Source organism: Zeus faber (assembly GCF_960531495.2).
Source record: "Zeus faber genome assembly, chromosome: 9".
In the NCBI taxonomy this organism is placed as follows: Eukaryota; Metazoa; Chordata; class Actinopteri; order Zeiformes; family Zeidae; genus Zeus; species Zeus faber.
Window position 1 is genome coordinate 18,037,918 of NC_137197.1, and position 25,296 is coordinate 18,063,213.

The window sequence follows — 25,296 nt, forward strand, 5'->3', positions numbered from 1 at the left end:
TGTTATTTAACGCATGCAGACGATTGTATACTATATATATATATATATATATATATATATATATATATATATATGGTATTTTATTTATTTGGGGATTCCGACATTGCTAAACCACATAAATTAACTTCACCATAAGTTTCTCAATATGTGACAAAACTTTGGTGAATAGGAGTAGGTCCAATTGTTAAGGACGCCACGTTAGTTGAGATTGTGATCGGAATATAATGAGGCTTTCCAACCTGGCATTCGTTCACATTCATTTTTTACCAGTTACTTATAGTTTCGTCGAGGGCGCCCGTGATTGTACACACGCACGCGTACACGCGCCCGGCGCTCCAACGCGCAGAGCGTGTTTCTGATGCTTCAGTCTTTGGGAGGATAACTTCAGGGAAAGCGACATTATTTTGGAGCCTCTCTCTCCCTCTCCCTCTCTCTCTTTCCCTCTCTCCCTCTCCCCCCATCGCTCCCCCTCCCTCTCTCTCATAACACCACATGGACTCTACCGAGGCTCCATCTCCTCTTCCCCGCCTCCAGTAGACACACCGTGCACCGGGCGGAAAGAATGGCCCCGTCGCTCCTCCACCAGCTGTGCGTGTGCCTTTGCCTGGTCTGGCCGTCGGCGGGGACCGGCTTTATTTACCAGTTCCCAGCGGTGACCGTGCAGCGCATCCACTCGGAGCAGAGAGCCGGAGCCCCGGGGACCGGAGCCCACGGCCAGCAGCACAGCAGGTGAGCGCCGCGCGCCTTCCTCGGCTTCTCAGCTTTTGTGCGGGCGATCGTGTGTGGAAACTGTGACTGTCGTGTAGGAACTGGTGTCAGTACACGGTCTCCAGGACGGTGAGCTGCCAAGTGCACAACGGCAGCGAGACCACGGTCCAGAGAGTGTTCCAGGGCTGCCGGTGGCCCGGACCCTGCGCCAAACTCATCAGGTAGTGATCCTTTTATTATTATTATTATTATTATTATTATTATTGTTATTAATAAAGTACTCAGGGCATCACACCGAAAAACAAACAATAATCGACTCAAATAACCCTTCAAAGGAAACTTGACTCAGTACCTGTACGAACAAACGGTGGGGAACGTTTTAGGGTACTCAGACCTTTGACTTAAAGGGGGCCGATTATGAACAACTCACTTTTCAGTGCTTGTGCACATACATTTGGGTCTCTGGTGGGACTACTAACACACACACTGGGAAATAAGGCAACCCAGTACTTTTATGGGGGCACCCTGTTTCAGAAAACTAGAGATGTTCCTCTCTATTCAGATAGTGATTACTGATCTGATACCAGTGCATTACAAGGGGACCTGTTATGCTCCTTTTTACACATGTTAATTTAGGGCTCTGAGCTCCCCAAAACATGTTTTGAAGTTTTTTTTTTGGTTGAAAACACCACTCAGATTATGCATTCAAGCCACTGTGACATGCCTCTAAACCCTGATCGTTCCAAAACGAGTTGTTTCAGTGAGCAAGTTCCGGGTTCTGTGAGCCAATGGCGTTTGAGCTTTACTCCGCACTCCGTTTTATTTAATCGGTAAACGTTCATTGATTTCACCTTATCAGTACTCTAAATTCTGTTTCTTAATAAATATGTTGCATGACAGAAAATGAGGAAAATCTTAGTAGGTTCCCTTAAAAAATAAATAAATAAATAAATAAATAAATAAATAAATAAATAAATATATATATATATATATATATATATATATATATATACATTTTTTACTAGCTTTATACTACTAACTATGTATGGATGTGATATGATTGCTATCATTGTTGTAAGGCCTGGCTCAGGTTAAACCCTTTGTAAAACATGAACAAATACATACATATGAATGTCCTATAACTTTCTTTTATTATCTAGTTTGCCAGTGAGTTGTAACTGAAAAAGAACATGAAAAAATAAATCAAGGAATAAATAACCATTCCTTTAAAAAACAGTAAAAGCACAGCCACAATTTAGTTAAATAAAATAAATCGACAATGTTAAATAATACAGTAACAGTATAAAACAGTAGAAGCTTTTTTACGGGCCTGGTTTTCTGTTGTGAACGGTGTTGATTAAATTGAGTGAGCTCCGGCTGCTGTCTGCGTTATTCAACATAAAAATCATCACGTGATAAATTACGTGATATCAGATCGGCGCATAGACTTAGTCTGTATCGATTCCGATGCTGGTGTCGGTATCGGAGCAACTCCGGAGAAAACGTGTGATTAAACAAGCCGTTGAGATTTCCCTCCCCCTCCTACGTCAAACGGGGGCTCATTAGAATTGGAACTGCCCCCCGTTTGAGTAACGCCACGCAAGGCTCAGAAAATACCTGGCACCGGACCCGCTCGCATTACGTCGAAGCTAAGAGCTGAGCATGGGAACCGCTCAGCTGTTGGCTGCACGGACCAGCACAAATCTTTTAAAAGAACGAGGAAACAATACGAGCCCGGCGTCGCCGGATTTTGTCGCAAATGCGCGTCAGTCTGGAATCTCTCCATTCATTTTCGATTTCCGAGGGGCTTTATCAACGGGCACGGACCACAAGGTCTCCGGACGCTATAGGATGGACCTGCGAACAATCAGAGCAAGGAAACGTGTGACGCAGCGCTGTGTGTGTGCGTGTGTGTGTGTGTGTGTGTGTGTGTGTGTGTGTGTGTGTGTGTGTGTGTGTGTGTGTGTGTGTGTGTGTGTGTGTGTGTGTGTGTGTGTGTGTGTGTGTGTGTGTGTGTGTGTGTCTACGTTCCAGTTACAGGGCGCTGGTGCGGCCGGCCTACAAGGTGGCCTACAGGCAGGTCACCTCGCTGGAGTGGAGGTGCTGCCCCGGCTTCGTAGGGGAGGAGTGTCGTCAAGGTAAACGCACAACACGGCGGAGGGCTTTCTTCGTCCCACATCTTGAAACACAACCTTTCCGCCGAGGCATCTGCACTCTCTTAGGCTGATTTAACCGCATCGCTCTTCCGTTTTATGCGATCGTTTGTAGCTGATTTAAACTGTAATTGTGCTACTGTGCCGTCTCTAGATTAGACCGTAAAGTTGTCTCGGATTGATATTCAAAGCATGTTTCAAATTATGTTTTGGAGCGTGTACAGCAGTGAAACAGCAGTTAAAAGGGAAGCTGTGTTTCATGGTCTTGTACCTGCTCTTTTACAGCAATGTTTTCAAGATGCTCCATGCCAAGTAGACAGTTTCGTTTCTCCCTCCCTCCTGCATGTGTGTGTGTCTGAATGTATGTATACAATTATCCACACCGCTCACTCTATACTGGCAGCACCGCAGTTTAGTCTGTCCCTACGAATATAACCATGGCTGTTCGGTCAAATTAATAAAAGGGGAAAAAAAATAAAAGAAAAAAGAAACAGCACAGAGAAGCATCCAAAAGAAGCTCTTGTAAAGTGAGAGGTGGTGTGGGGCTTTTGCTGATGGGGAGTGCTGTTCCTGAATACCACAGACCGCAGACTTCCAGCCTAGTAAAGACTCTGTGGTTTTTCAACCCAGGGGCAAGCCACCAAAGTCAGCCTGACTGAGAAGAACCAGAGAGGAGGACGGAGGGAAGGCGGCCTCCGCTCTGCTCTTATATACATTTATTTATACATTCACTCACCGCACAAATAGAGTTGTGCATATTTCATTTCACGCAGACAATACAGAGGAATTTATTGTATTGTAGTTAAGTAATCTATATATTAACTTATATAATGCCCAGTCTCTTTGGAGGGCAGTTCAGTAAATTACATGCTATTAAAAGCAATAAAAATACCTTGTCTATATTCCTCCATTCCAAGACCAACAGTCACGTCAATAAGTCATGCTTGTTGGTCATAATTATCACACATTGTTCCATTTTGCGAAATTATACATTGCTGTACTTGGATAGCTGAGATTTAGAAAGAAGTAAGAAAACAAACATCAATACTAATGAAATAAACACATTATTCCAGCGCTTTCAGAAACCGCTATTTGCCCACCCATGCACATTATTCCACATAAAGATTAACACATTTCCATATCCGCCAAGTCAGTAATGCCAAAGATTATGGTTCATTTGAGACCAAAGTGCTTGCAGAAGTGTGAGGAGCTAATCTGGCTATTTATTTAACCTTTTGCTGAAATGCATTTTCACATTCTAATGGCTGGGGCAGGAGGAGAAATCACCTCCATATGGTCTCGATGAGGGCTACGCTGAGCTCAGTAAGGAGACCTTGCAGACGGAGCATGATGTCACAAAAAGTCTGCTTTACATTCAGGAGGGAAGGAGCGATGAGGCCAGGGAGCTGGCAGGGGTCAGAAAGGTTGGACCAACAGGGAAGATAGATGGAACGGCGCACGAGACACAAGGTGCGAGACCTGGCAGAAAAAGGGGGGGGGGTGGCTGTACAACACTAGTGGGTGATGGTGTGAGAAAGGTGATGTGAAGAACTGAAAGGAAGGAAGGAAGGAAAGAAGGAATTTGAGTGAAAGAAGGCTGCAATGCGCCCCTCTCTGCCCTCTCTCAGATGAATGTGCAGAGCTTAGCTACGTCCCAGAGGGTTCCAGCTGCTGCTCGGCAGCAACACCGCTGGTTCTGTGGGAAAGTGCTCCCTCCCAAATTAACAGGCATGACACTCCTCAACTGGACCCGTGGAACTAATGCGACCGTGCCGAGATCAGATGGAGTGTTTCACCGGATATGGACAAAATAATTGAGGGTTGGAGCTGGAGTCCTCAGACTAATAAATAAATCCTGGTAAAGGATTAACAGAATCCACAAACATTGATCCGAATTTCGGATGAACACGAATGAGGGAGATAACTGGACAGAATGTCGGCAGCATCGCTAATAATACAGGAAACGCGGTCACTCGCTGTAAATCACCGATCTCCCATCGTGAGCCTCCCACTTGCAGCAAAAATGTACTTTAAAGGGACAGGACAACCGGGTGCATGCGGGAGAAGGAAGCGAGAATGTGTGTGAAGTTTGTGCTTATTCCCTTACTAACTTTTTTTTTTTTTAAGCTTTTTGACATGAACACACCCCTGCGACGATGAGTCACTGTGGGGTGGAACTGAAGAACTTTCACAGTAAATCGAATAGAGGTTGATTTGTTGACGTGTTGTGAGAGGATTTCATCGAGGTCCTATCACAACGTTGTCTTTAACAAACATTTTATGGAGTCACACAGAACATGTTTGAGACTATAGCTGCACGACTGATGGAATTAGACTCATACCGCCTATAAAAAGGTATGATAACTTCTTATTTCTTCGCTTTATTGGAAATAGGAACTTCCCAGCACATGCATTTATATTGCACCAAAGCGTTTACATCATCCCAAACATTCTCAAATTCATCAAATTAGATTAAGCGTTCCTATCATTTTCAAATGCTGCTACAGACACTTTTGCCTCATTGCATTCGCACGGTGCAAAATGCAGTTTCCAGTTTCTCTTTCTGTATGATGTCTTAGTCAGGAATCCTTTGGAACAGACAGACTAATTTATTTCGTCAGGATATCTACCGTGCCTTTTTGAAATCGGCATGACTGTTGGACTGGTGACATCATAATTCCGCTCTCAGTATCTCGGTCACCAGTGAAAATATGCCCTGTGGGAATCTAGTTCACGTTTTAATTTCTCGTCACTTCACCTACAGTATGTACGTCCAGACAGTATATGTAGCAAACAAAATTGGGCTTATTTTCCATGTTGGAAAGTATCTCATCTTTTCAGGATAGAGTTACATTGTTCTGGTTGAAGATGCAAAAATTGGGAAATTGTGTAGAAGCGGCTTCTGTTGAGTGTGTGTACGTGAATGTGTGTGTTTGTGTCCGTGTGTATGTTTTCCCGATTCTTCGTCTTCACACGCAATCCTTTGCGGTAGAATAAAAAAATCCTCACGGAGCGTTCGAGGCGAGCGGGCAGAGCAGAGCCATTTTGAGGGACGGGGGGTACGGTCCTCTACCCGCCGTACGCGGCGTCACCGCCGGTCTCGGTTCGATGGGGCTGTGGCTGGATTCCAGCGACCGCATTAAAGAAGTCGCCGCGCTCAAGCCTGCCCTTGTCGGTGGAGGCGATGCTTCTCTTCGTCTTTTCCGGCTCCGCACATTCTCTCGCTGCTCCGTCATCTTAAACCGAAAGCTGACATTAGATGTAACCACATCACACTGTTTTCACAACCTCTTCTTTCACTCTCAACCATTATTCTGCTGTCGTATACAACCTGCAATACCTTGAACAGTTAGACTTTGCCTTTTTGGCTTTCTGGCTCTTGGTATTTAAATCCCATGAATATAAGATTTTTATATATCTTGCCGTGTGTGGCCTCATAATTATATTATTGCAAAGTCTGAACATTTAAGTGTTCCCTGAAGGAATGTGGGTATTTTCTGAATAAGTTGACACCGTGACCCGTACATACATATTTTTAACAACAAGGGTATGGCTCTGGTTTGCGCTGGCTGTGAACAGTGCATCACGAGGTTTACAGTTTACGTTGAGTAAAGTTTTGCTAACACATGACGGAATGGAACACATTGAGGAGAAATGTGTTAGTAATTTTCCTGTCGTTGGCCCCGGCCTCCTCTCCGCTCTGTCACAGCATCAGCACGATGCCTATCTGCACACGCAGCCATCAAACCGCAAATGTCTGAGTTTGGGGTAGTAACTAACAGGAATTAATGCAAGGACCTCCCTCGGCGGAGTTCGGTGGGAGAAGTGAACTTTGAACTATGAACAAAGAATCTGAGAGAATGATTTTATTATTATTATTTTATTTTATTTTATTTTATTTTATTTCTGTTTATTTATCATTATTATAATTGTTTTTCATACTATTAGTACTTTTAAAAATGATGATTATTATAATAACAACAATTATAATAATCAATATTTTTTTTAATAAAGTCCAAATCTGACTATTCTTGCCCTTAAAAATTAATCTGTGAAGTTGATGTGGAATTCCAGCAGCAACGTTAAAGAAAAACATGTGCTCAACTGTCAATGACATTATAGTCATACTTTACACCTTATCTCTTTTTGTCCCCAATTCATTTTGTCACACGTAGAAAGTTCTAGCCGAGCTGTCCTCTCCGCATTCTTATACCCTAAACCCAGGTTTCTTCCCATTTCCCTCAATTCCTTCAGGCCTCGCCCATTCGTTCTTGTACCGAGTACCACTGCTCTTATATATTATAAACGCAGATCCTTTGCTTCTTTCTTGCCCGCTAGCTCTTCCCTCCTTCACGTTAGAGCGATAAAACAGAACCGCTGGCCCGCACTCACTTTGTTTTCTTCTGCCGCAGCCATTACAGCGCAAATCACCGACTCTGGATGTCTCCGTTACTTCTTTAGTCATCCTCAAATGTGGGCCAGACATTTGACCCCTGCCACGCTTGGGAGCTATGGGATGGATCAGCTGTTCCCCAGTTGCGGTCCTATCTGGCTGGCTGACGGCCGGCACTCTCTCCGCGTCGCTGCTCCGCTTCCCTTCTTGTCCTTCTTGGTTGTTTGGTCTCTCTGCCCCAACCAACCCTCACCCCACCCCCACCCCCCCCCCCAGTGTCGCTGTCAGTCATGATGCCTGCGTCTCCCTTAGCCACTGGTCACCTTGGACAGCTGGAGAAATCTGCGTGTTGTTGCTGTCTTCTGGAGTCTAGACAGACCACTGTGTGTGTGTGTGTGTGTGTGTGTGTGTGTGTGTGTGTGTGTGTGTGTGTGTGTGTGTGTGTGTGTGTGTGTGTGTGTGTGTGTGTGTGTGTGTGTGTGTGTGTGTGTGTGCGTGCGTGCGTGCGTGCGTGCGTGTTTCTTAATTTCTTCATTATGTCCGGCAAACTTCATTCGGTTGGTGGGACACCCCCGTGCAAATAGATTGGACCTTTTTTTTTTTTTTCCTTTTTTTTCCCCTTTACTTTATCTCAGTAACCACACCGCTTTGACTCTTTGGCCTCTCCACCAAATTCACACAGTTTCACTTCATATCCTGACTATTATTGTACGTCCCTGCATCAGTGAAGTCATCCACCTCTGCCGTGATTGTTGTGTCGCTGGTTTATCTCCAAGCGGACGGTTCCGTTGGCCTCGGGCTGCTCCGTGACGAGGTGAGGTGGTATGACCCTGGAAGGGGGGGACGGCGCATTAATAATAACTGCTTGAAGTGGTTTTGCGCTTCGTTATGTAATCCTGCACCGCGCCGCCGTTGTTATCAAACAATGAAACCATTATTGCTATAACCGATGCCTCCCTGGTGAAGTGCTGGAATTGTTTTTCGCATAATTGTGCCTGACGTGTTGGCTGGCGAAATCATGAGAAATGGTCAAATGGTTTCACTGTGGACCGCTTGCACCCTTGTTTTGTGAAGAAGGAATTTATTCTGTACACCGCCCTCTAGCAGCTCAACCACCACGGCCTAAGTGGTTTTCCAATTTAGTGAGTGACAGACTAACTGTGTGTCTGTCTGCCTTTGTGTGTGTGTGTGTGTGTGCATGTGTGTGTGTGTATGTGTGTGTGTGGGTGGGTGTTCTCTGCCAGCTGCCTTTCATGCCAGCAATAGCTGACCACTTGCTGGCCCTGGTTAGACACATAACATGGTCCTGGGATGCAGCCAGCACTAGGAAGTTGTCTGTGGATTGCACATACACACACACACACACACACACACACACACGCACACACACTGGGCACACTTACCGGGCACACCCTTGAATTGTGTATTTTGGGGACGTGACAGGAACTCCTCACTGTCCGGGGAGACGTTTTTCGATACATCATCCTTCCTTCCGCACATATACAGACTATGTTTAAGTACAATATTTAGTGCCTATGAAAATTACCGTCCCCGGTCGTGTGCGTCAGTTTTTGCGTTGCGTTTTTTTTCGTTTTCATGTGGACGTGTGGGTTGCGGATCCGAGACAGTCATTTCTGTGGTGTGGGTATCCAGGTCCGATGTAGAGAACCCCACCGCCTCAGCCGCCTGCAGAACGGCCGCTCTCCGTCCTGCAGCCCTGCTAAAATGTGTGTTTTCCGGTGTACTGTTAATCACATGATAAGCACTGGATTCATTACTGTGTGACAGTATATTGTTGAATTCCCATGGAGATCTAATCTTGCTTTGTGACAGTTTGTGTGCGCTCCTTTGATTCATCACTTCCTCAGGTCCTTTTAACACGATTGGAGTCAGTCCTGCTTTCTAACTGCTATTTCATCTAATTTAATTCACTTGAATTGTCTGGCTCATCATCACTCAGAGGCTATTGTATATTGGTACATATTTCGTTGTGGTTTTCAAATTATTTCTTTTTACAAATATATATAAACTCTGTTCTTGCATTGTAGAATAAAAAAAAAAAAAGAAAATACAAGTGTATTTCATTTTCATTTTAATAGTAGAAACAAATAAATCTTGCTGACACTTTTTCAAATAGATGTGTTTCTACTCCTGAAATAAAAAAAAAAATAAAAAAAAAAGTCTTGTTTCGTCAAATTGCCTGTAAACACACACTTCCTCCCTTCCTCTCGGAACAGCAGAAGTGCCTCAGCACTTGTTTATTTGCTTGCCAATAAAGACAACATGATTCTGGCCCTTTCCCATGATCTGAGTGCAGTCCAAGTAAAATAGCTGTCTTCATGTAGCTGCGGTGTAATTACTGATCCAAACAGCGTCCGTACATTGCGGTACCGTTCTAAAACCCTGCATCAACTCTTGCGCTACGGAAGTTTGGCTTTCTTCCCCGGTGTGATTAAATTCCGACTCCAAACTCCCGTCCTGCTTCTCCGAGAAAACACTGCCGTCCTCCTCTGCCGGACATTTATAGTGTATTGACTCAGCTTTGGTGTTTTCCTGCGGTGTCCGTTTATGACATAATAAGCGGCGGCCGCCTCCCGGGCTCATTCCTTGGGCGCATTGTGGGAAAGAGGAACAATGGGAGGGGTTGGTTCTTGGTCCTTCTTGGTGCTCGGTCCCCGCTGGTCGTGCATTGCGTTAAAACGTTCTCGTTCCGGGCGTCGTGGCGAGAGGTGAGCGCGTTTGCGTGTTCCGGCCATCTTTCTTTATGCGAGCGACCTCGTGAAGGAAACCTCAGTGCAGTTAGTCACAACGGGCTTCTCAGGAGGGGGATTTTGGTCGGCGATAAGCATAGCCTTCAAACCGGGCCCAGCATCTGCTCGCCGCTCGGACAGGGAATGTGTTTTGCGTTGAGCTTTTGATTGTTGTTCCTGTTTGTGGACATTTCCTTGGCCTCAGCAGTAGTAAACCCATGTTTTTTGGGAAACCACACCCACACGGCGTTGAGAGCGTGTGGACATGCACGGCCGTACCCCAACACCCGGTGACATACGTAGACAGGCACAGACATTCTTACACGCACACATGCACACACACACACACACACACACACACACACACTCAGGCACACACACTAACGCTCACAAAAACACACGCCACCACACTGCACCCTGTCCTATTTCAGTGAAGTGGAAACCTCAGTGGCTGCCGTTGGAACCCTCTGTGCTCTGGTCACATACCGGCATTTGGGGCAGAGCGGAGTCTTTTTGGCTCATTTGGCTGTCGTGTTATTTATGGACACCAGTTGTTTTCTCCCTCAAGGTATCCTCGCTATGACCACAATGTGGGTGGGTTCCGTCCCCGAGACTGACAGCTGACATTCCGGGACACATGCGAGCCGTGAGCATCCAGGCCGGCGATGGGTTCCTAGATTGAATATAGACATGTGGAGTTCTTAGCCACACCGGGTTTGGCGTTTGAGAATGAATTGAGAATGCTATAAACGTAGGAAAAATTGTCAAAGTTGGTGAAATCAGTGCCTCGGGTGTCGGGTGTACGTGCACATTTCAGCGACAAGTTGATCAAACATGGCAAAAAGTAAATACAATTCAGAAAGATACTTGCATACTTGCATTAGGGAGGGAGCATTTGGTGTGTGTGTGTGTGTCTGTGTGTGTGTGTGTGTGTGTGTGTGTGCGTGTATGTGTGTGTTTAAGTGGCTGAAGCGGCTAAACAGACATAATACATGCACCATCCCAACGTGTGCAGGTGTGCGTCTGTGTAGAAAGACAAAAGAGTACGTAGAGACATAACCCCCCCCCCCCCCCCCCCCCCAATATTATTTTGTCTGTCTGAGTAAGTGGAATTTATTCTTGAGGAGCTGCTAATAAATTCGTAGCCATATTTTATGGGCACCATTCTTGCGTCTCTTGGCCTGGTTTTCAATGCATTATCGACTCGTGGCCCTGGTGCGGCCACGAGGGAAATAGAAATAAGAATAAAATGCAGACTGACACGCGGGACACGTGGGAAAATCATCTACGAGAAAGAAGGGAGGGAAAGCATTAGAACAATCTCTAGTTGTCTGTAATCCTCAATCTGTCCTCAACTGCTTTTCTCCCTCTCTCTCAATTTTTTCAGAGTGCATGAACTGCACCGGTTTCACAGACATGAGCAGCAGACTGAATACCATCGAATCTAAGGTAAAAAAAATAAAATGGAAAAGTTCCGTCAGTCTGTGTGTGTCGTTATCTCGGTAAAACCCTGTACGCCGCTGCACTTGGGACTGGAAAACATGGGAACAATTGAGATCACTTTTATCTTCTGCAAATTACAGATGCCTTTACAACCTTTTTCTAGATCAAGAGTCTGGAAGAGGCAGCCTCTTCGACGTCACCCGCCGACAGTTTACCCGGAGGCTCCTCGGGCAACGAGGTGGACGCGTCCCACCCCACCCCCATAGCGCCGCCCTCAGTAGTGCCATCAGGTGGGATCTGCCTCCAGAAATCTCACCTCTCATCTCTTTACCTTCAACGCATTTGATCTATTCTTGATTTCATTATTTTAAAAATAGAATTTAGCTTTGAACATTCTGTGATGTTTAATATCTAATGTCTAATTTTAAATCCTGGCATTTCTATTTAAAGACCAACCAAACCCCTTGAATCTGACTGTAAGGACAGCACCATCTGCAGGTTGCCATTTAAAAGATGCCAAGTGACATCACCGGGCACCAATTTGTGCCAATCTGATACAGAAACTGCAAAAAGCCTGTGTCCGACCAGAAATGGTGCGGTTGCTCCGGCCGATGATTGATTTTAGGTTTTGATGACTATTTGATTCCTTGGAAGTATCAGGGGAGAGGGGTCCCCCGGGGCCCATTGGACCACCAGGGCTTCCTGGCACCACTGGACCTTCTGGACCAGCAGGGAGAGGAGGCCTGCCCGGACCGACGGGTGAGATTCTAACGGGACCCTTGGGGTTGGGGGCTTGGGACCTCGAACCAGAGAGGAGAGTCATTGAGCGGCCAATGTGTGATAAAGAAATAGCCCCTAGCTTGGGAAATGTACAATGAAACACAAATAAACACATGAAAGAAAAAAAAAAGAATCAGCTTCCCACACGCTCAACAAGTGGAGGATGGATTCTGTCCAGTTTTATTTTTATTTATTTATTTTATTTATAATCTTTTTATTTATAAAATAGATAAGATTTTCTGTGTTGACAACGCCATTTACTCGATCATATGAAACGTGTGCCTTACTCCCAGAATAAATGAAATTATAAAGGAAAAAGATGAATCCAGTCCCCACCTTTGAGTGTGTGGGGAATGTATTGTTCTTTTCAACACTCAATGAAATGCACGGCTGCACACCAGACACCCCACAATGCTTTGCTGCAAACGTCTGTGTCATCTCGATATGTCGTTTTACCTTTCATCTTAATGCTCAGGACCAAAGGGGGAGAGAGGTTTAGAAGGGGGAGCTGGTCTCCCCGGCCCACCTGGACCCCCAGGGCCCCCTGGGCCTGCCTTCCCCTCCATCCCACTGAGGGGCGATGTGTTTGAAGTGGAAGAGCAAGGTAAGGGAACCGTGCAAACCCCAAATCTTCCAATTCCATTTTATACAATACGTGCTCAACTGTCATTCTCCCGTGCTACCCTAAATAAACATACCCTGGTACACACATGGTCGGAATCTGACTCTGACAAATTTTAAGTAATTCACTTTCTTGAATCATGCGAGAAGATGCCAAAACCACAGGTCCCGTTTTAATGAGTGCTTTACAGATGACTCATCCAATACAATTATCAGACGTTCGCCATCTCCTTCTCATGCGTGAGATTATTCTGTTACCTTTTCAATCATGTTGTCAGGCAAAGCAGGATCACTGGCGAACCAGATTATTATTATATATTTTTTGTGTGTCTGGAAAATGGGGCACAGGTGCATTGAATGGAGCAAAGATAGTATTTGCTAACCGAGAGATGCTTGTCTTTAACTTTTTGAGGAATTTTTGAAAACAGTATTGAAATGGTAATGGCGATATCATCCTCCTGTTTCTGCATTACTTCAAAAAGGACCGGCTTGAATTTTGCGGATGATCGTTTCCTTGTGCTGAGCCGTTGTTTACTATATGCGGCTTTAACCAACACTACTCGTGATGGAGTTGATTCTGAATTGTCTCTTGTGTTTTGAGGTTGTTTAGAAACATGCATTTGAAGATTAGTGCAGTCTTCAAATACATGTTACAGGGATATACAGTATATTCCGTCTTTCTCTGGCAATTAGTTGACAGTATAATTACCTGTCAGCCTCATGTCCAGTGAAACATAGGGAAGTATACCCGCCTCTTCCTCAGTGATCCACCTGAAAAAAGCCCACCTCACCAACTATTATTAGTATATTACAAATACATATTTCAAATCACATTGTTTCAGGCTTAAATTCCGCAGCATTTCTTTGTCTTAATATTATAATTCCCCCAAACACAAATGAGCAGGTAAAGAAAGCGGATCGCGGCTCTCACAGCCAATGCCCGCATTTGGCCACCAGGAGGCGGCAGATGTCCATCCCATAATCATTACCTCATGAGGCCTCCTGGCTCTGATTAGAGCTGTTGGCTGGGTCTGCCTTTCTGAGCCCGTGTCTGTGGGTCTGGAACTATGTAGATCTGGGTCTGTGGGACTATGGTAGCTGTGGGGGCCAACTGGCTGTAAATCAGGCCTAATTTGTAAGCTGTCAGCACAACAGTCTGTGTTGGGGGAACGGGCCGAGGCCCGGAGCCAGAATGGGCCGGTTCTGCGAAGGGGAGGAGAGTCTGCCACTCATGTGGACTTTCCTGGGGAAGGAGCCAGGCGTGGGGGGGGGAGTGTAACATTAGAAAATTAGTTCCAGTGGGGATTCTGCTCCTTCTGGACCCCTTCTCCGGACTGTAGCTACAACCTGCCGTTGCAACCTCAACAACACGGTAAATTGAAAAAGAACCCACTCACTTATTTATAGCGCGGGACGGGCGATCTTTCAACTTCCAAACCGAAAGTCTCAGCCGAGCACCGAAATAATAGGACGTGTGTATTAATGACTCATTAACATCACAGCGTATGCAAAGTGTAATGTGCAGTGACTTAACAGTGAAAATGTTAAGGTGCGAAAGGTCTTTTACCCCCTGCATTAAATAAACGATGCTGCTACGGTCTGGAGCCCCGTGCCCATGGACTGTATAACTTGACCTACGATCTCCTATGTTTTTAATTCAACTTTAAGCGAAGGTGACCCTTTAAGCTCATATTTAGGATCGGGATGTGATTATCTCAAGCATTATTGAGGATGGAGAATAAATCCAAACACACACACTATAGTGTTCATGAGGAGCTGGTCCTGGCAGCAAGAAGAACGACACTCCCGCAAATAAAGGACTAAATATACAAATATACAGTATACACATATATGATACACTCAGTGGAGCTGAAATGTACGCAATTGTGTTCCTCCTCATTTATTAGTCAGCTTCAAGTTCAAGTTCAAGAGATTATTTGTCGCATACATATACATACGGTCATATTTCAACCCTATAACATTCTATGTAGTAGCTTTATTGACCTCAGCATTAGCTCAAGGTGCCTTGCAAATAGGGCTGGGTATTGTTGAAAGACTTAGGATACCAGTCCCAATGAAGTGATACCGATAGCAATGGAGTACTTCGTTCCATACCTTTTTATTTCTACTATACTCATCATGTGAAAGAAAGCGTTCGGCGGCGTAAAATGCCCCCACTCCTCCCCATCCAAATGATTTTTACACTCATACATTTTGAAAGTGTTATTATTATTATTTCATTGTTGAAATATTTATTCAATAACTGTACAAAACTGTACAAACAAGTATTTAGGCAGTGTAATTTTCAACAAATAGCCAGTACAGGGGGATTAGAGCGAGGAAAACCTCTTTCACTGTTCATATGGACACCTGACTGAGTGTTTGAAGACGGACTCGAGAAACTGTGAATCTGTCCTTTAACAGACCGTCGTGTCTGCTGCTGCGGTAGTGAGCCAATCACACGTCGCATTCAAACAAAGAACGCTTGCGGTGATTGGCTGCGAGCGAAACCATACGAATACTCTGATTGGAGTCTCGAATATTGATAAATATTCCCAATAATATTAAAAATCGGATGGAATTTTAATAATCAACTGCAATTCCTCATGGAAGAAAGCAGGGGGGCAGTTACCTCCACTCTAGCGATCTGCAAATCCATTTCTTCTCGTAATGTGTTTTTTTTCTTTTCCGCCAGACCACAGGTTTTAATAAGCCGTGAGAAATGGCCTTTTCTCTTGTCACACCTGCTTTCTGCTGAAGAGTCTGGAAAGAGGGGAGGGTGTTGGGTGTCTCTGCATCTAGGTGTAAGAGTGTGTGTGTGTGTGTGTGTGTGTGTGTGTGTGTGTGTGTGTGTGTGTGTGTGTGTGTGTGTGTGTGTGTGTGTGTGTGTGTGTGTGTGTGTGTGTGTGTGTGTGCGCCTGCAGGGCAAGTATTTCTCCATGTCAAACACTTTTCTGGCAGCGAGCACGGGTTTCCATGTTCACACTGTTATGAAGTCAAACCCTGGTCAGGGGTTGTAAAAGCCCCAATGAAACGCAATTTACTGTAGAATGAAATAAAAATGTCAATACGACTTTTTTTCTTTTTTGGCCCCCTTCCTCTCTCCATTTATTCCCCTGTTTTTGTCGCCATCATTTAGTTGAGCCGAGGAACGGGTTGATTCAAGTTGAATTTGTGTTTCACAGTGGAGAAGCCAACAGTCTCTGCTCCCGAAATCGTTCCCGGACTTCCAGGTCTGATCGGTCCTGTTGGCCCTGCAGGTAGAAATCCAAGCACCCTCGTCTTGTGTTGTATTAAAATGCTTTATTCATGTTATTATATATATATTTATATATATTTATTTTACATTGAATATTATCGATGTTTCTATGCTCTCATTGTGTTTTTTCTATGTAATTATAGCCTGTTACTCTGAATTTGTTAATGTGTAATCCCTTAATAGGCCATAAACATTTTGTTAATCGATATAAATCACAAATTAATGAATGATTGAGGTGTCATGTAAGAATGATCAGAAAAAGGGTTGTTTTCACAGTAAAACGGGTTACGTTTAAAAAAATGTCCCCATGTGTCATTTTTGTGACATCCCCTTACTCGTCACATTATAGGACCCCTTGGACCTATCGGGCTTCCAGGTATTCCAGGTCTACCTGGGCGAGATGTAAGTGGTTTCCAAACTATGTGGCCGTTATAAAACATTATAATGGTATGGATATATCAACGTCTCAACCCTTTAATGATGGAAATATTATAATATAAGAATAATCTAGCCACTAATCGGTCTCTGTTTTTGTGCCCTCGAGGGCGAGGGAGGACTCAGAGGAAAGACCGGGGATCCGGGGCCAAAAGGAGATGCAGGAGAACGGGTGAGACTTTTGTAAAGACGAAACCAACCGGTCGTTTCGACACACACGCGAACAAACCAAACCGCTCCTACGTTTCAGCGCAGCGTTCCACAAATGTTTCCTGTCGGACATGTAAGAGGCGAGCACGCTTCCACATCAAAGAGCACGGTCCTCCCGAGCCAGAACTAATCCTTCCCTCTTACTCTCGGGGCCCGGGCCTCACCCATCACGGCCGACACGTCAATTCCCCCATGCGGCGGCCTCCTGCGGGCCCCTCACTTTTAACATGATCCCCTTCATCTGCTAACGTGATCGAACGTTCGGAGAACGAGCGAGGTGGCGGCGCGACCGCCAGAAATACTGTGCGCGTGCTCCCTCAATGCGCTGTCGTGGGGGAGCGGGTGCGAGTCCATAAACCCTTAATTGCGTTGTTCTCCCCTCCGTCTCACCAGGGTCCCGCAGGTTTGACCGGCGAGCACGGCCTCCCCGTGAGTATTTGCTTATTCTCCTCGCGCCGTCTCTCAGACACGACACGCACACGCGAGCGCTGACGTGCGCATACACACACACACACACACACACACACACACACACACACCCTCCACCGCTGTGTTCGCAGGGGCCGCGGGGGCCAAAGGGGGAGCCGGGCGAGGGCTTGCCGGAGGTAAGACAATACGCCGTTAATGTATCTGGTCCTGCGAGTTAATTTCGAAGGATGTTCCCACGTGTCCCGCTTTCCTCCGCTCAGGGTGAAGGAGTCCAGCAGCTGCGGGAGGCGCTGAAGATCCTGGCTGAGAGGGTCCTGATCCTGGAACACATGATTGGAATTCACGGTGGGGAAGAAAGGAGAGAGCGGAGACTTTTTTTTTCCTCCCGACCGAAACGTTGAGATTGATGACGTTCTGGTAATGGTTATTCATCCGCTCCGGAGCGTCGTTTTAATGGCTCGCCAATTTCCTGCCTTCCCCACACAGAGAACCCGGAAGGCTCCGGGCTCGGCGCTCTGTCAGACCCTCTGTCCTTTTCCGCCGTTAAGACCAAGCGCCTCCAGCCGCCTCAGACGCCCTCGAATCCTCAAGGACCGGGCAAGAAGCAAAGAAGGGCGGCTTTTTAAAAGTGTACTGTGTGTGTGTGTGTGTGTATGTGTGTGTGTGCGCGCGCTTGTGTGTGTGTGTGTGTGTGTGTGTGTGTGTGTGTGTGAGGAATGAATGATTTACAAATTTGCCAAATGAGAATTCTTTTTCTATTCTTTTTTTATTGTTTTTCATGGCATTTTCTATAACTATTATTATTGCGGTTATGATTATTAGTCACGTTTATGACACATGACATATTATTGTTATTTTTATCACCGTCGTTCTATTTGCCCGTTGTATTTAATCTGTTTTCCCATTGTATTTTGTTGTATTTTGCAGTTCAATAAATCAAGATCTTTGTATGTAGGAGATGTTGAACATTTCGACCGTCACATCGGCGATCATATGGGCATGGGCGGTCCTCGCTCTTGTCCTTATAGACCTCCAATGGCGGACCTTAGGTGACTTTATTCAAGAAAAAAAAATAATAATTTCGGAGATCGTTGAGAGGGCTCAGTCGTCACTCCGCCCTCCCCCCACTCAGGACTCCCTACTCAGGCCACGGTGTGAGAAGAAACAGAAAAGCACGACTGGACCGCAGTCTTGGACGACCCACCGCGCTGGCTCGACCTTCTTCTATTCCCCTTCCTCTGCTTTTTTTTTTTCTCGCCTCTTCCCCCCCCCCCCCCCCCCCGTCTCTGTTTCCGCTCCGTCTTGGTTGAAATGGCCAGGAATCTCTGCCTAAAAAAAAAAAAATAAAATAAAAAATCCCAGAAGGTTAAAAAAAAGAAAAAAAAAAAGGAAAAGGCATCTGGATGGGGAGGCCCGTGTCTGGAACAGGAAGTGAAAGACACCGGGAGGCTTGTGTTTCTGGCCGGCCCGGCCCCCGGCTCCGCTGCATCTTCGCGCGGCCGCGCTGATGGATCACTTAACCTGACAAGATTATATTCGCTTCATCATTAAGACCTCTGAGATTTGTATCCAGCCCCACCGTGATTGTTGTTTAATAGCTCCCTGCGAGGCCATCTGCTTCTCCTCAAAAACAGCATGACTTTGTCCGCCGCAGCTGGCGGTTTGACTTCGGCGAGACGCACATGTGTTAAACCTTTCTGCGTTTGTGTTCCACCCCCCACCCCTTCTCTCCCCAAGTTGCCGGTTCTGAAAATGTTATTTTTGGGGTCTCGGGCCCCGTCGCGGAGCCGCGCTGAAACAGAAAGGGAGACAAGTCAAATGGAAAGGCTGTCAAAGTGCAAGATGCATGGTCCTGGATGATTTGCGCTCAAGCCGCGCATCTCCCAGATTGTTTACTTTTCCGAGATCTGGGGGGAAACCGTGGAAATGCACATTTGTCGATCAAGGCGCGGGCGGTGGGTTTGCCGCTCATCGTTCCGTTTGTCGCGCCCGCGCAATCGCCACGGGGACCTCGACTTCACTCGCCGCCTTTTCAACGGGGAGAGAAAAAAAAGTCAATGCGATTAATCTCCCTCTTTTCCCTCCTCTTATCTGCTTCATCTTTCCACTCCTTCATCCTGTTCTTTGCCCTGCGGGGGGGCGGGTGGGTGGAGTAAACATCTGGTTTACCTGTAGGAGAGCAGAACAGACAACAGAAGGTTTTCTTTCCGCGCCGCCTTTTGTTGTGGAGGACCCCCCCCCCCCACTCCTCCCTGGAGGTTGGAGGGGGAGGGGGGAGGGTTGTCGAGCAGGAAAAGAGATCACAAACAAAACAGTCGCAGTTTAATACACGACCGACTTACAACGTTCAATTACTTTTCGCCGCATCGACATCAAGACGTTAGTGTGTGTGTGTGTGTGTGTGTGTGTGTGACATCAGGAGGCCTATCATTCTAGGATTTCCATTCATCTCCCTGCGTGCTCTCAGGCCTTGGGAGGCCTGTGTGAAAGCGGCACGGGGTGGGTGGGTGGAGGGGGGGGACAAGTTTCTGGTGCTTTTGATCGGCTGCGAGATCAGACACGTCCACACTCATGACTGATCATGCAGCATAATGGGCAGGCACAGAACAGCCCCAAAACACACACCCACACACAGGCTCTCGCTCTCTCGCTCTCTCACTCTCTCTCTCTCTCTGTGCGGCATACGCAGCCAAAACCACACAAACAAACACACGGGTCACACTCCTTTTTTGCCCCCCAATAGAGCGGGCCTGTGGTCCATGTGCCGGCTCTGTTCACAGCACTAGCACAGCGGGGCTTATTTGTCGGACACATGGGCGAACAGGGAGAGAGAGCGAGAGAGGGAGAGAGAGAGAGACGTGTGTGTGTGTGTGTGTGTGTGTATGTGCGTGTGCGATTTCCCCTTTCTTGCCCTTTTTTCCTCCTTTGACAGTAAGATGGATGATTGCAATCACAGGAGCCATCAGTGAGACAGAGTGGAGGTCTATGGGGCAGTGAGACACAGCCATGGGAAGCCAGCCATCAGATTACTACACCCTGCTGCCATGGGAACACCATTCTGTTTATTTGTCTAGGGGGGTGGAGGGGTTGTTGTTTCGTACACTCCCCCCCCCCCCCCCCTCTCCTTTTTGGGTTCGGGTTTTCTTTCGCTTCTTTGATGTGCACAACATGAAAGCTGCTCTATAAAATATGTGTAATGCAGCGTGTGTGTGCGCGCGCGCGTAAGCGAGAGAAGGAAAAAGAGAAAGATCTTTTACAGCCTGCAACTAAATAAGCCTACTGTAAGTCAATATGTCTCTTCGAACCAGTACAAATGTGACGGATTTCATAGTGATTAGAGCGGCGTCTTTGATCCCCTGTGAGAATGAAAGACAGACTCCGGCTCCCCAGTTAACGGATGCTTTTAAGAGAAACATCTGTTGCTGTACAAATGAGATTACTGTGTCTGTAAGCCAGGGGCTATTGTCGGCCCTGAATGGCACTGCGGCAGGGGCGGCGGGGGCCCTCGCCGAGTCGCCGAGCTCTTGAGAAGGTCCTTTTGTGACGGGCGGCGGCCGGTAAGTTAAGAGATCCCGATCAAACGGGAGCCGCCGGCGGACGTCCCGCCCCGAAAAGCGACGCCGTCTTCTCGCGGGGAAACGCCTTTAAATCACCGGCGCATCCAGATGCACTCGGCTGTTCGCCTTGTTGCCTGGCAACGACTCACCTCGGCCCGCGTTGAAACTCGCCCCGCCCGTGACACCAGGTGACGTTTCACTCCGCGGGAGGGGAAAGAGAGGAGAGCATTTACGACAAGGTATTTAACTCCTTTCTAGTCTATATACATGAGGCGCGCAGGGGGAGGATAACTTTGGTCGGGAATTAGTTGCAACGCGGTCGGTGATCACACCTCGCCCGGGAGAGCGTCACGAGAATCCCCCAAAGTAAATTTGAGATTGTGTGCTATGTTTACATTAGTGTCATCCATGTAATAAATTCATCGCCGCCGAGCCCAAGTAAATCACCCCCACCCCCCCCGGCCCCCCGCGAGGAGCCCCGTTCCCTCTGGACCCGAAATCTTCAATGCATTTCAAACGGTTTCCCCTCGGGGTAAATTCCTAAAAAGTTAAAAAAAAAAAGAGAAAAAAGGTAAAGTTACCAATAAGAAAAGCCTGCGCGGGCCAAACGTCCTCCAGTAGCTCCACAGCTTCCGGTGATACGGGGTCAAACATGACACGGGTTCATTAATGCCAAGTGTGTTTTTTATAAGGAGACATTTTCGTGTGGCAATACAGCTCGCCGGGGTTCGGGATGCGGCACGAGGAGAAACTGACCTTTTCGGGCCGACCACGGTGGAAACCCGGCGGAGCCTGCGGATTCCTCCAGCGTGACGTCCCGCTCATCATCACTCATTCTAATGAGACCCAACATTTACATAAGAGGATATATAAAAAATAAAAAAAATTTTTTTTAAAAGGCATCAGCAAAGTATTTATCAATTTATCATTCTGGCATCATGTACTTTCCAGAGCATTAGAAGAAGTCCAGCATTTGAGGCGGAGTATTATCCGTGGCAACACAACATTAAAAAGGGAGGATATTCAACACTTTGAAAGACTTTGGGCAAACGCTCTTTTGTACATATTAGTTTTTACTCACTGAATGTGTCTGCCATTTTTTTTTTTTTTACGTTAACATGATGTAAAAGAAAACACATCTTACGACTTCAGTCATGTGACACATGAACATGACTCTTCAAAAGCTACGGAAGAGAAAGTTCTTGGTAAACAAGGGTGTGTGTGAGACAGCCTGCCAGACAGACAGACAGAAAGACAGCCAGCCAGCCAGACGGCCAGACCGACCCCTTTCGGACAATCATCCACAGATTGCCACTGTTAGCGCCTGCAGCTCGATGGGATTTTATGTGATTATTTAACATTTTTATATAATAGTTTTTCACATTTTCGAGGATTTTTTTTTTTTATATTGAGCTTTTTCTTTATAACGATTATGTTGACTGGCCACGAAGAAAATAACTTTTGCCCCATCGAGATATCTGTTTATTTTATAGTTTGTAAACATACAGTGACATACAGCGAGAATTGTATATTCTATGTCACAGTTAAAAGAGTAGATGATCAAATTTGGAGCCTGGGTGTATTTATGCGGCGTGTAACCTGTGATCAGCTGGAACCCGCCCAAAAAAGTCAACAAAAAAATTGGCATTTAGCCCCCGTTCTGTTAAGACAATGGGCAGCATCCACCGTGGGAAGGTGTGCGTGACTTTTAAAGGACATATCGTACTGACGGGCGTGTTCGGAAAGGTTGAAGGACACCTTAAACCATTGGGAACCCCTATCAATTAAACACGTTGCTTGGACATATAATAACGTTGAATCAATCTACTGTCGAACGCCTCTGGGTCTTTTTTTTTTTTTTCTTTTTTTTTTGACGTGTCTCAGTTGGTCTTTCTCTGCCGCCGAAGAGAGGTGTTGTCACGAGACACCCGACCGGTTAACCATCTTCAAGGAATCACGCGATGCGGCGACCCGGCTACAATCACATTTTGGAGTGTGATTGGGCACGATGTCGCTCAGCCAAACCACAGCCCCCGACAAATACCAAGCACCGGACGTGTAAAACCAACTTCGCCAAATATTTATTTTTCCTTTTTCCAGAAACTGAAAATCACCGTAAAAAACAAAAACAACAACAAAAAAAAACCAGTTGATGTTTTATTCTCTGTGAAATTAGCTATGATAAATTTATCTTTTTCCACACAACCAAGAAGAGCCGGTGGTATGAGCTTAGTCGGGCGTGTTATTGGATAAGACCAATCTGGTAAACTGGTTTCACTGTTCTGCTCCTGAAAGTCTCAAACAAAGAACACGTTCTTTGATGGCATCGGGGGTGTTCTGTGCTGGTTTTCTTTTTTAACATTGTGGTCACAGGCCACCTAAGGTAAGAGGCTTGCGGGATATACAAGAGTAGACTTTAATATCTGAAGGCGTGTCAAACAAGTTAAACACATGCATTCACATAGAGTATATGTACACATTCCAAGACATAAATACCGAATCCCATTTTTTTATTTTTTAAACAGACAATCGTGGTTTAAAATAAATAACGGGGAAAGGTTTCAGATTGGTACCATTCAGTGATTTTTAAGGGGCTCATCAGTAGGTATCTTGTGTTTTCCTTCAAGGGAAACGTATGTAAACACACTATAATACAGGCAAGTCTTTATGAGGTGCTGGTTGTGGAGGATCCAAGTGAAGATTATCACAAATTCAGAGTAGCTTCATATTTTTGTTTGATCACAGACTTCATTGTTTTTCTAAATTTGTTTTGGCTTTCCATGGAGGAGAGAAGAAAAAAAAAAAAAAAAAAGTGCTCAAAATCCGCAAAATTCATTGCTTTAGCCCCGAAAAACAGGCCTCCGCCGACGTCGCCCGACAGCATCCCCCAGGTGACGTCAGCAGAGTCAGCGTGGCGGCGTTTTCCGGGTCCTCGTCGGCGTTACCTCGGCGGAGGGTCGTGCCCACTTCAGGACTGGAACCAGTCTTCCAGGTCGGCGACCACGCTGGTCCTGTGGCGCGCGCCGGCCACAGCCCGACAGGCCATGCAGTACTGCTCGGCCCAGAACCGGGGCATGTGGACGCCGTAGCTCTTCCTCCAGTCCAGGTGCCGCCGCAGCCGGGCCGGGTCCCGCCTCAGCAGCAGCAGGTACCGGGCCAGGGCCGCGGCCGAGGGGAAGTCATCCACGTGGATGAAGGCCTGCGGGGGCAGGAAGCGCTCGTAGTTGTCCCGGGTGGGGCCCAGGACCACGGGCACGGCCCCGGCCAGCAGGGCGTTCCACAGCTTCTCCGTGATGTAGTCGGTGTGCTGCGAGTTCTCCAGCGCCAGGTAGAACTGGTACCGCTTCACCACGCGCACGACGCTGTCGCGGCCGCCGTCGTGGGGCAGCGGGCGGCCGGCGCGCCCGTACACATCCACCCGGATGTGGCGGCTCAGCTCCCTGAAGAAGGCCACGCGGGCGTGGGACTCGGACCAGTTGCTGATCACCCACGCCACCAGGCCCGGCCTGAGGCGTGACCTCTGACCCGGCAGGGCCAGGCCGTATTGGGCGGTCCGGGGGGAGGGGACGAGGTAGCCGTAGGGCAGGAAGATGTCCGAGTCCCCCCTGTAGCTCATGGTGAGGTTGAACAACCCGTCGAAGCGCCACAGGTCCCGCGTGTGCGTGGGGGACTCGAAGTTCATCCAGACCCACTTCTGCCCGCGCGGCCGCGGCTCGGGCGGGAGCGCGCTGGCGTTGCCCGCGATCTCCCGGTGGTGCACGAGCACGGCGTCGGCCCGCGGGTACGCGCCCCGGTCGTCGGTCAGCGCGCACCCGCTCACCCGGAAGCGCGCCTGGCAGTCGGGAAGCGGCTGGTGGTGGCCGAACGGCGGCGTCCACAGCAGCACGGTCACGGCCCCGGCGCGGTCGGTCCGCTTCGCCGCGGGCCCGGCGCCGAGCGGGGCCGGCGTGCGGAGGAGGCACATCTTGAAAAAGAGGATAACGACGCTCGCCGCGCACACGAGGGAGCACGGTCTCCTCCCGAGGAGGTCACCGCGCCGCCTCCTCCTCCAGCCGCACGGGGACATGGCGGACAGCTTCCCGGTGACCAGCCACTTCCACGGACGCCTGTGGCTCCCGTGGGGTCCCACATCGGTCCTCCTCCGCGGGCGTATCAAGCGCTAAACACAAGCACCCGTCAGAACGAACTTCGCCCTCAATTCGCATTCATATCCTGAATTGTTTGTAAACTCCCGGAACGTGGCAGGGAAAGTTCCGCCCCTACCTCCACGCGGGCGGCCCCACCCTGCATCGACGCGCCACGGTCCCCTTCCAGGTGGAACGAGGAGGTTCCGCTCCTCCCTTTATCACCTGGTTCCTCTCTCGACCCGCGCTGGGGTTTTTTTTGGGGGTTTTTTTTTTGCTCGCCTACCTGTGCGTCGGCAAACAGGAGGAAAACATCCTGTGCGCCCTGCATCGACGTGGCAGTGGTGGAGCAGGGTGGAGCAGGGCGCAGCTCCTGCTCAATGGAGCTTTTGTGGGGCCTGTTCAGCCCAGGATCACTGTGGCCGAGTGGCTCG

At 47.4% G+C, this 25,296-nt stretch overlaps 2 protein-coding genes across 3 annotated transcripts; one reads left to right on the top strand and one right to left on the bottom strand.

Moving 5' to 3' along the window:
• Positions 1-432: 432 nt before the first annotated feature.
• Positions 433-18,116, top strand: col26a1 (collagen, type XXVI, alpha 1). Of its 2 annotated transcripts, none has more exons than XM_080006961.1 (14): positions 433-729; positions 807-929; positions 2,743-2,846; positions 11,392-11,453; positions 11,611-11,737; positions 12,102-12,206; positions 12,703-12,831; positions 16,034-16,108; positions 16,457-16,509; positions 16,652-16,714; positions 17,146-17,181; positions 17,313-17,357; positions 17,442-17,526; positions 17,668-18,116. In XM_080006961.1, exons 1-14 carry the CDS (start codon positions 563-565, stop codon positions 17,805-17,807), a joined length of 1,314 nt encoding a protein of 437 aa, XP_079863087.1. In that variant the 5' UTR covers positions 433-562; the 3' UTR covers positions 17,808-18,116. The 2 variants fall into 2 exon arrangements, with proteins under 2 accessions (XP_079863087.1, XP_079863088.1); XM_080006962.1 differs by having other exon boundaries at positions 12,108-12,206.
• Positions 18,117-23,706: 5,590 nt separating this feature from the next.
• LOC307234790 (alpha-(1,3)-fucosyltransferase 4-like) lies at positions 23,707-25,028 on the bottom strand (the record flags this gene model as incomplete). Its single annotated transcript, XM_080006654.1, has 2 exons — positions 23,707-24,897; positions 25,002-25,028. 2 exons carry the CDS (start codon positions 25,026-25,028, stop codon positions 23,707-23,709), a joined length of 1,218 nt encoding a protein of 405 aa, XP_079862780.1.
• Positions 25,029-25,296: the final 268 nt, after the last annotated feature.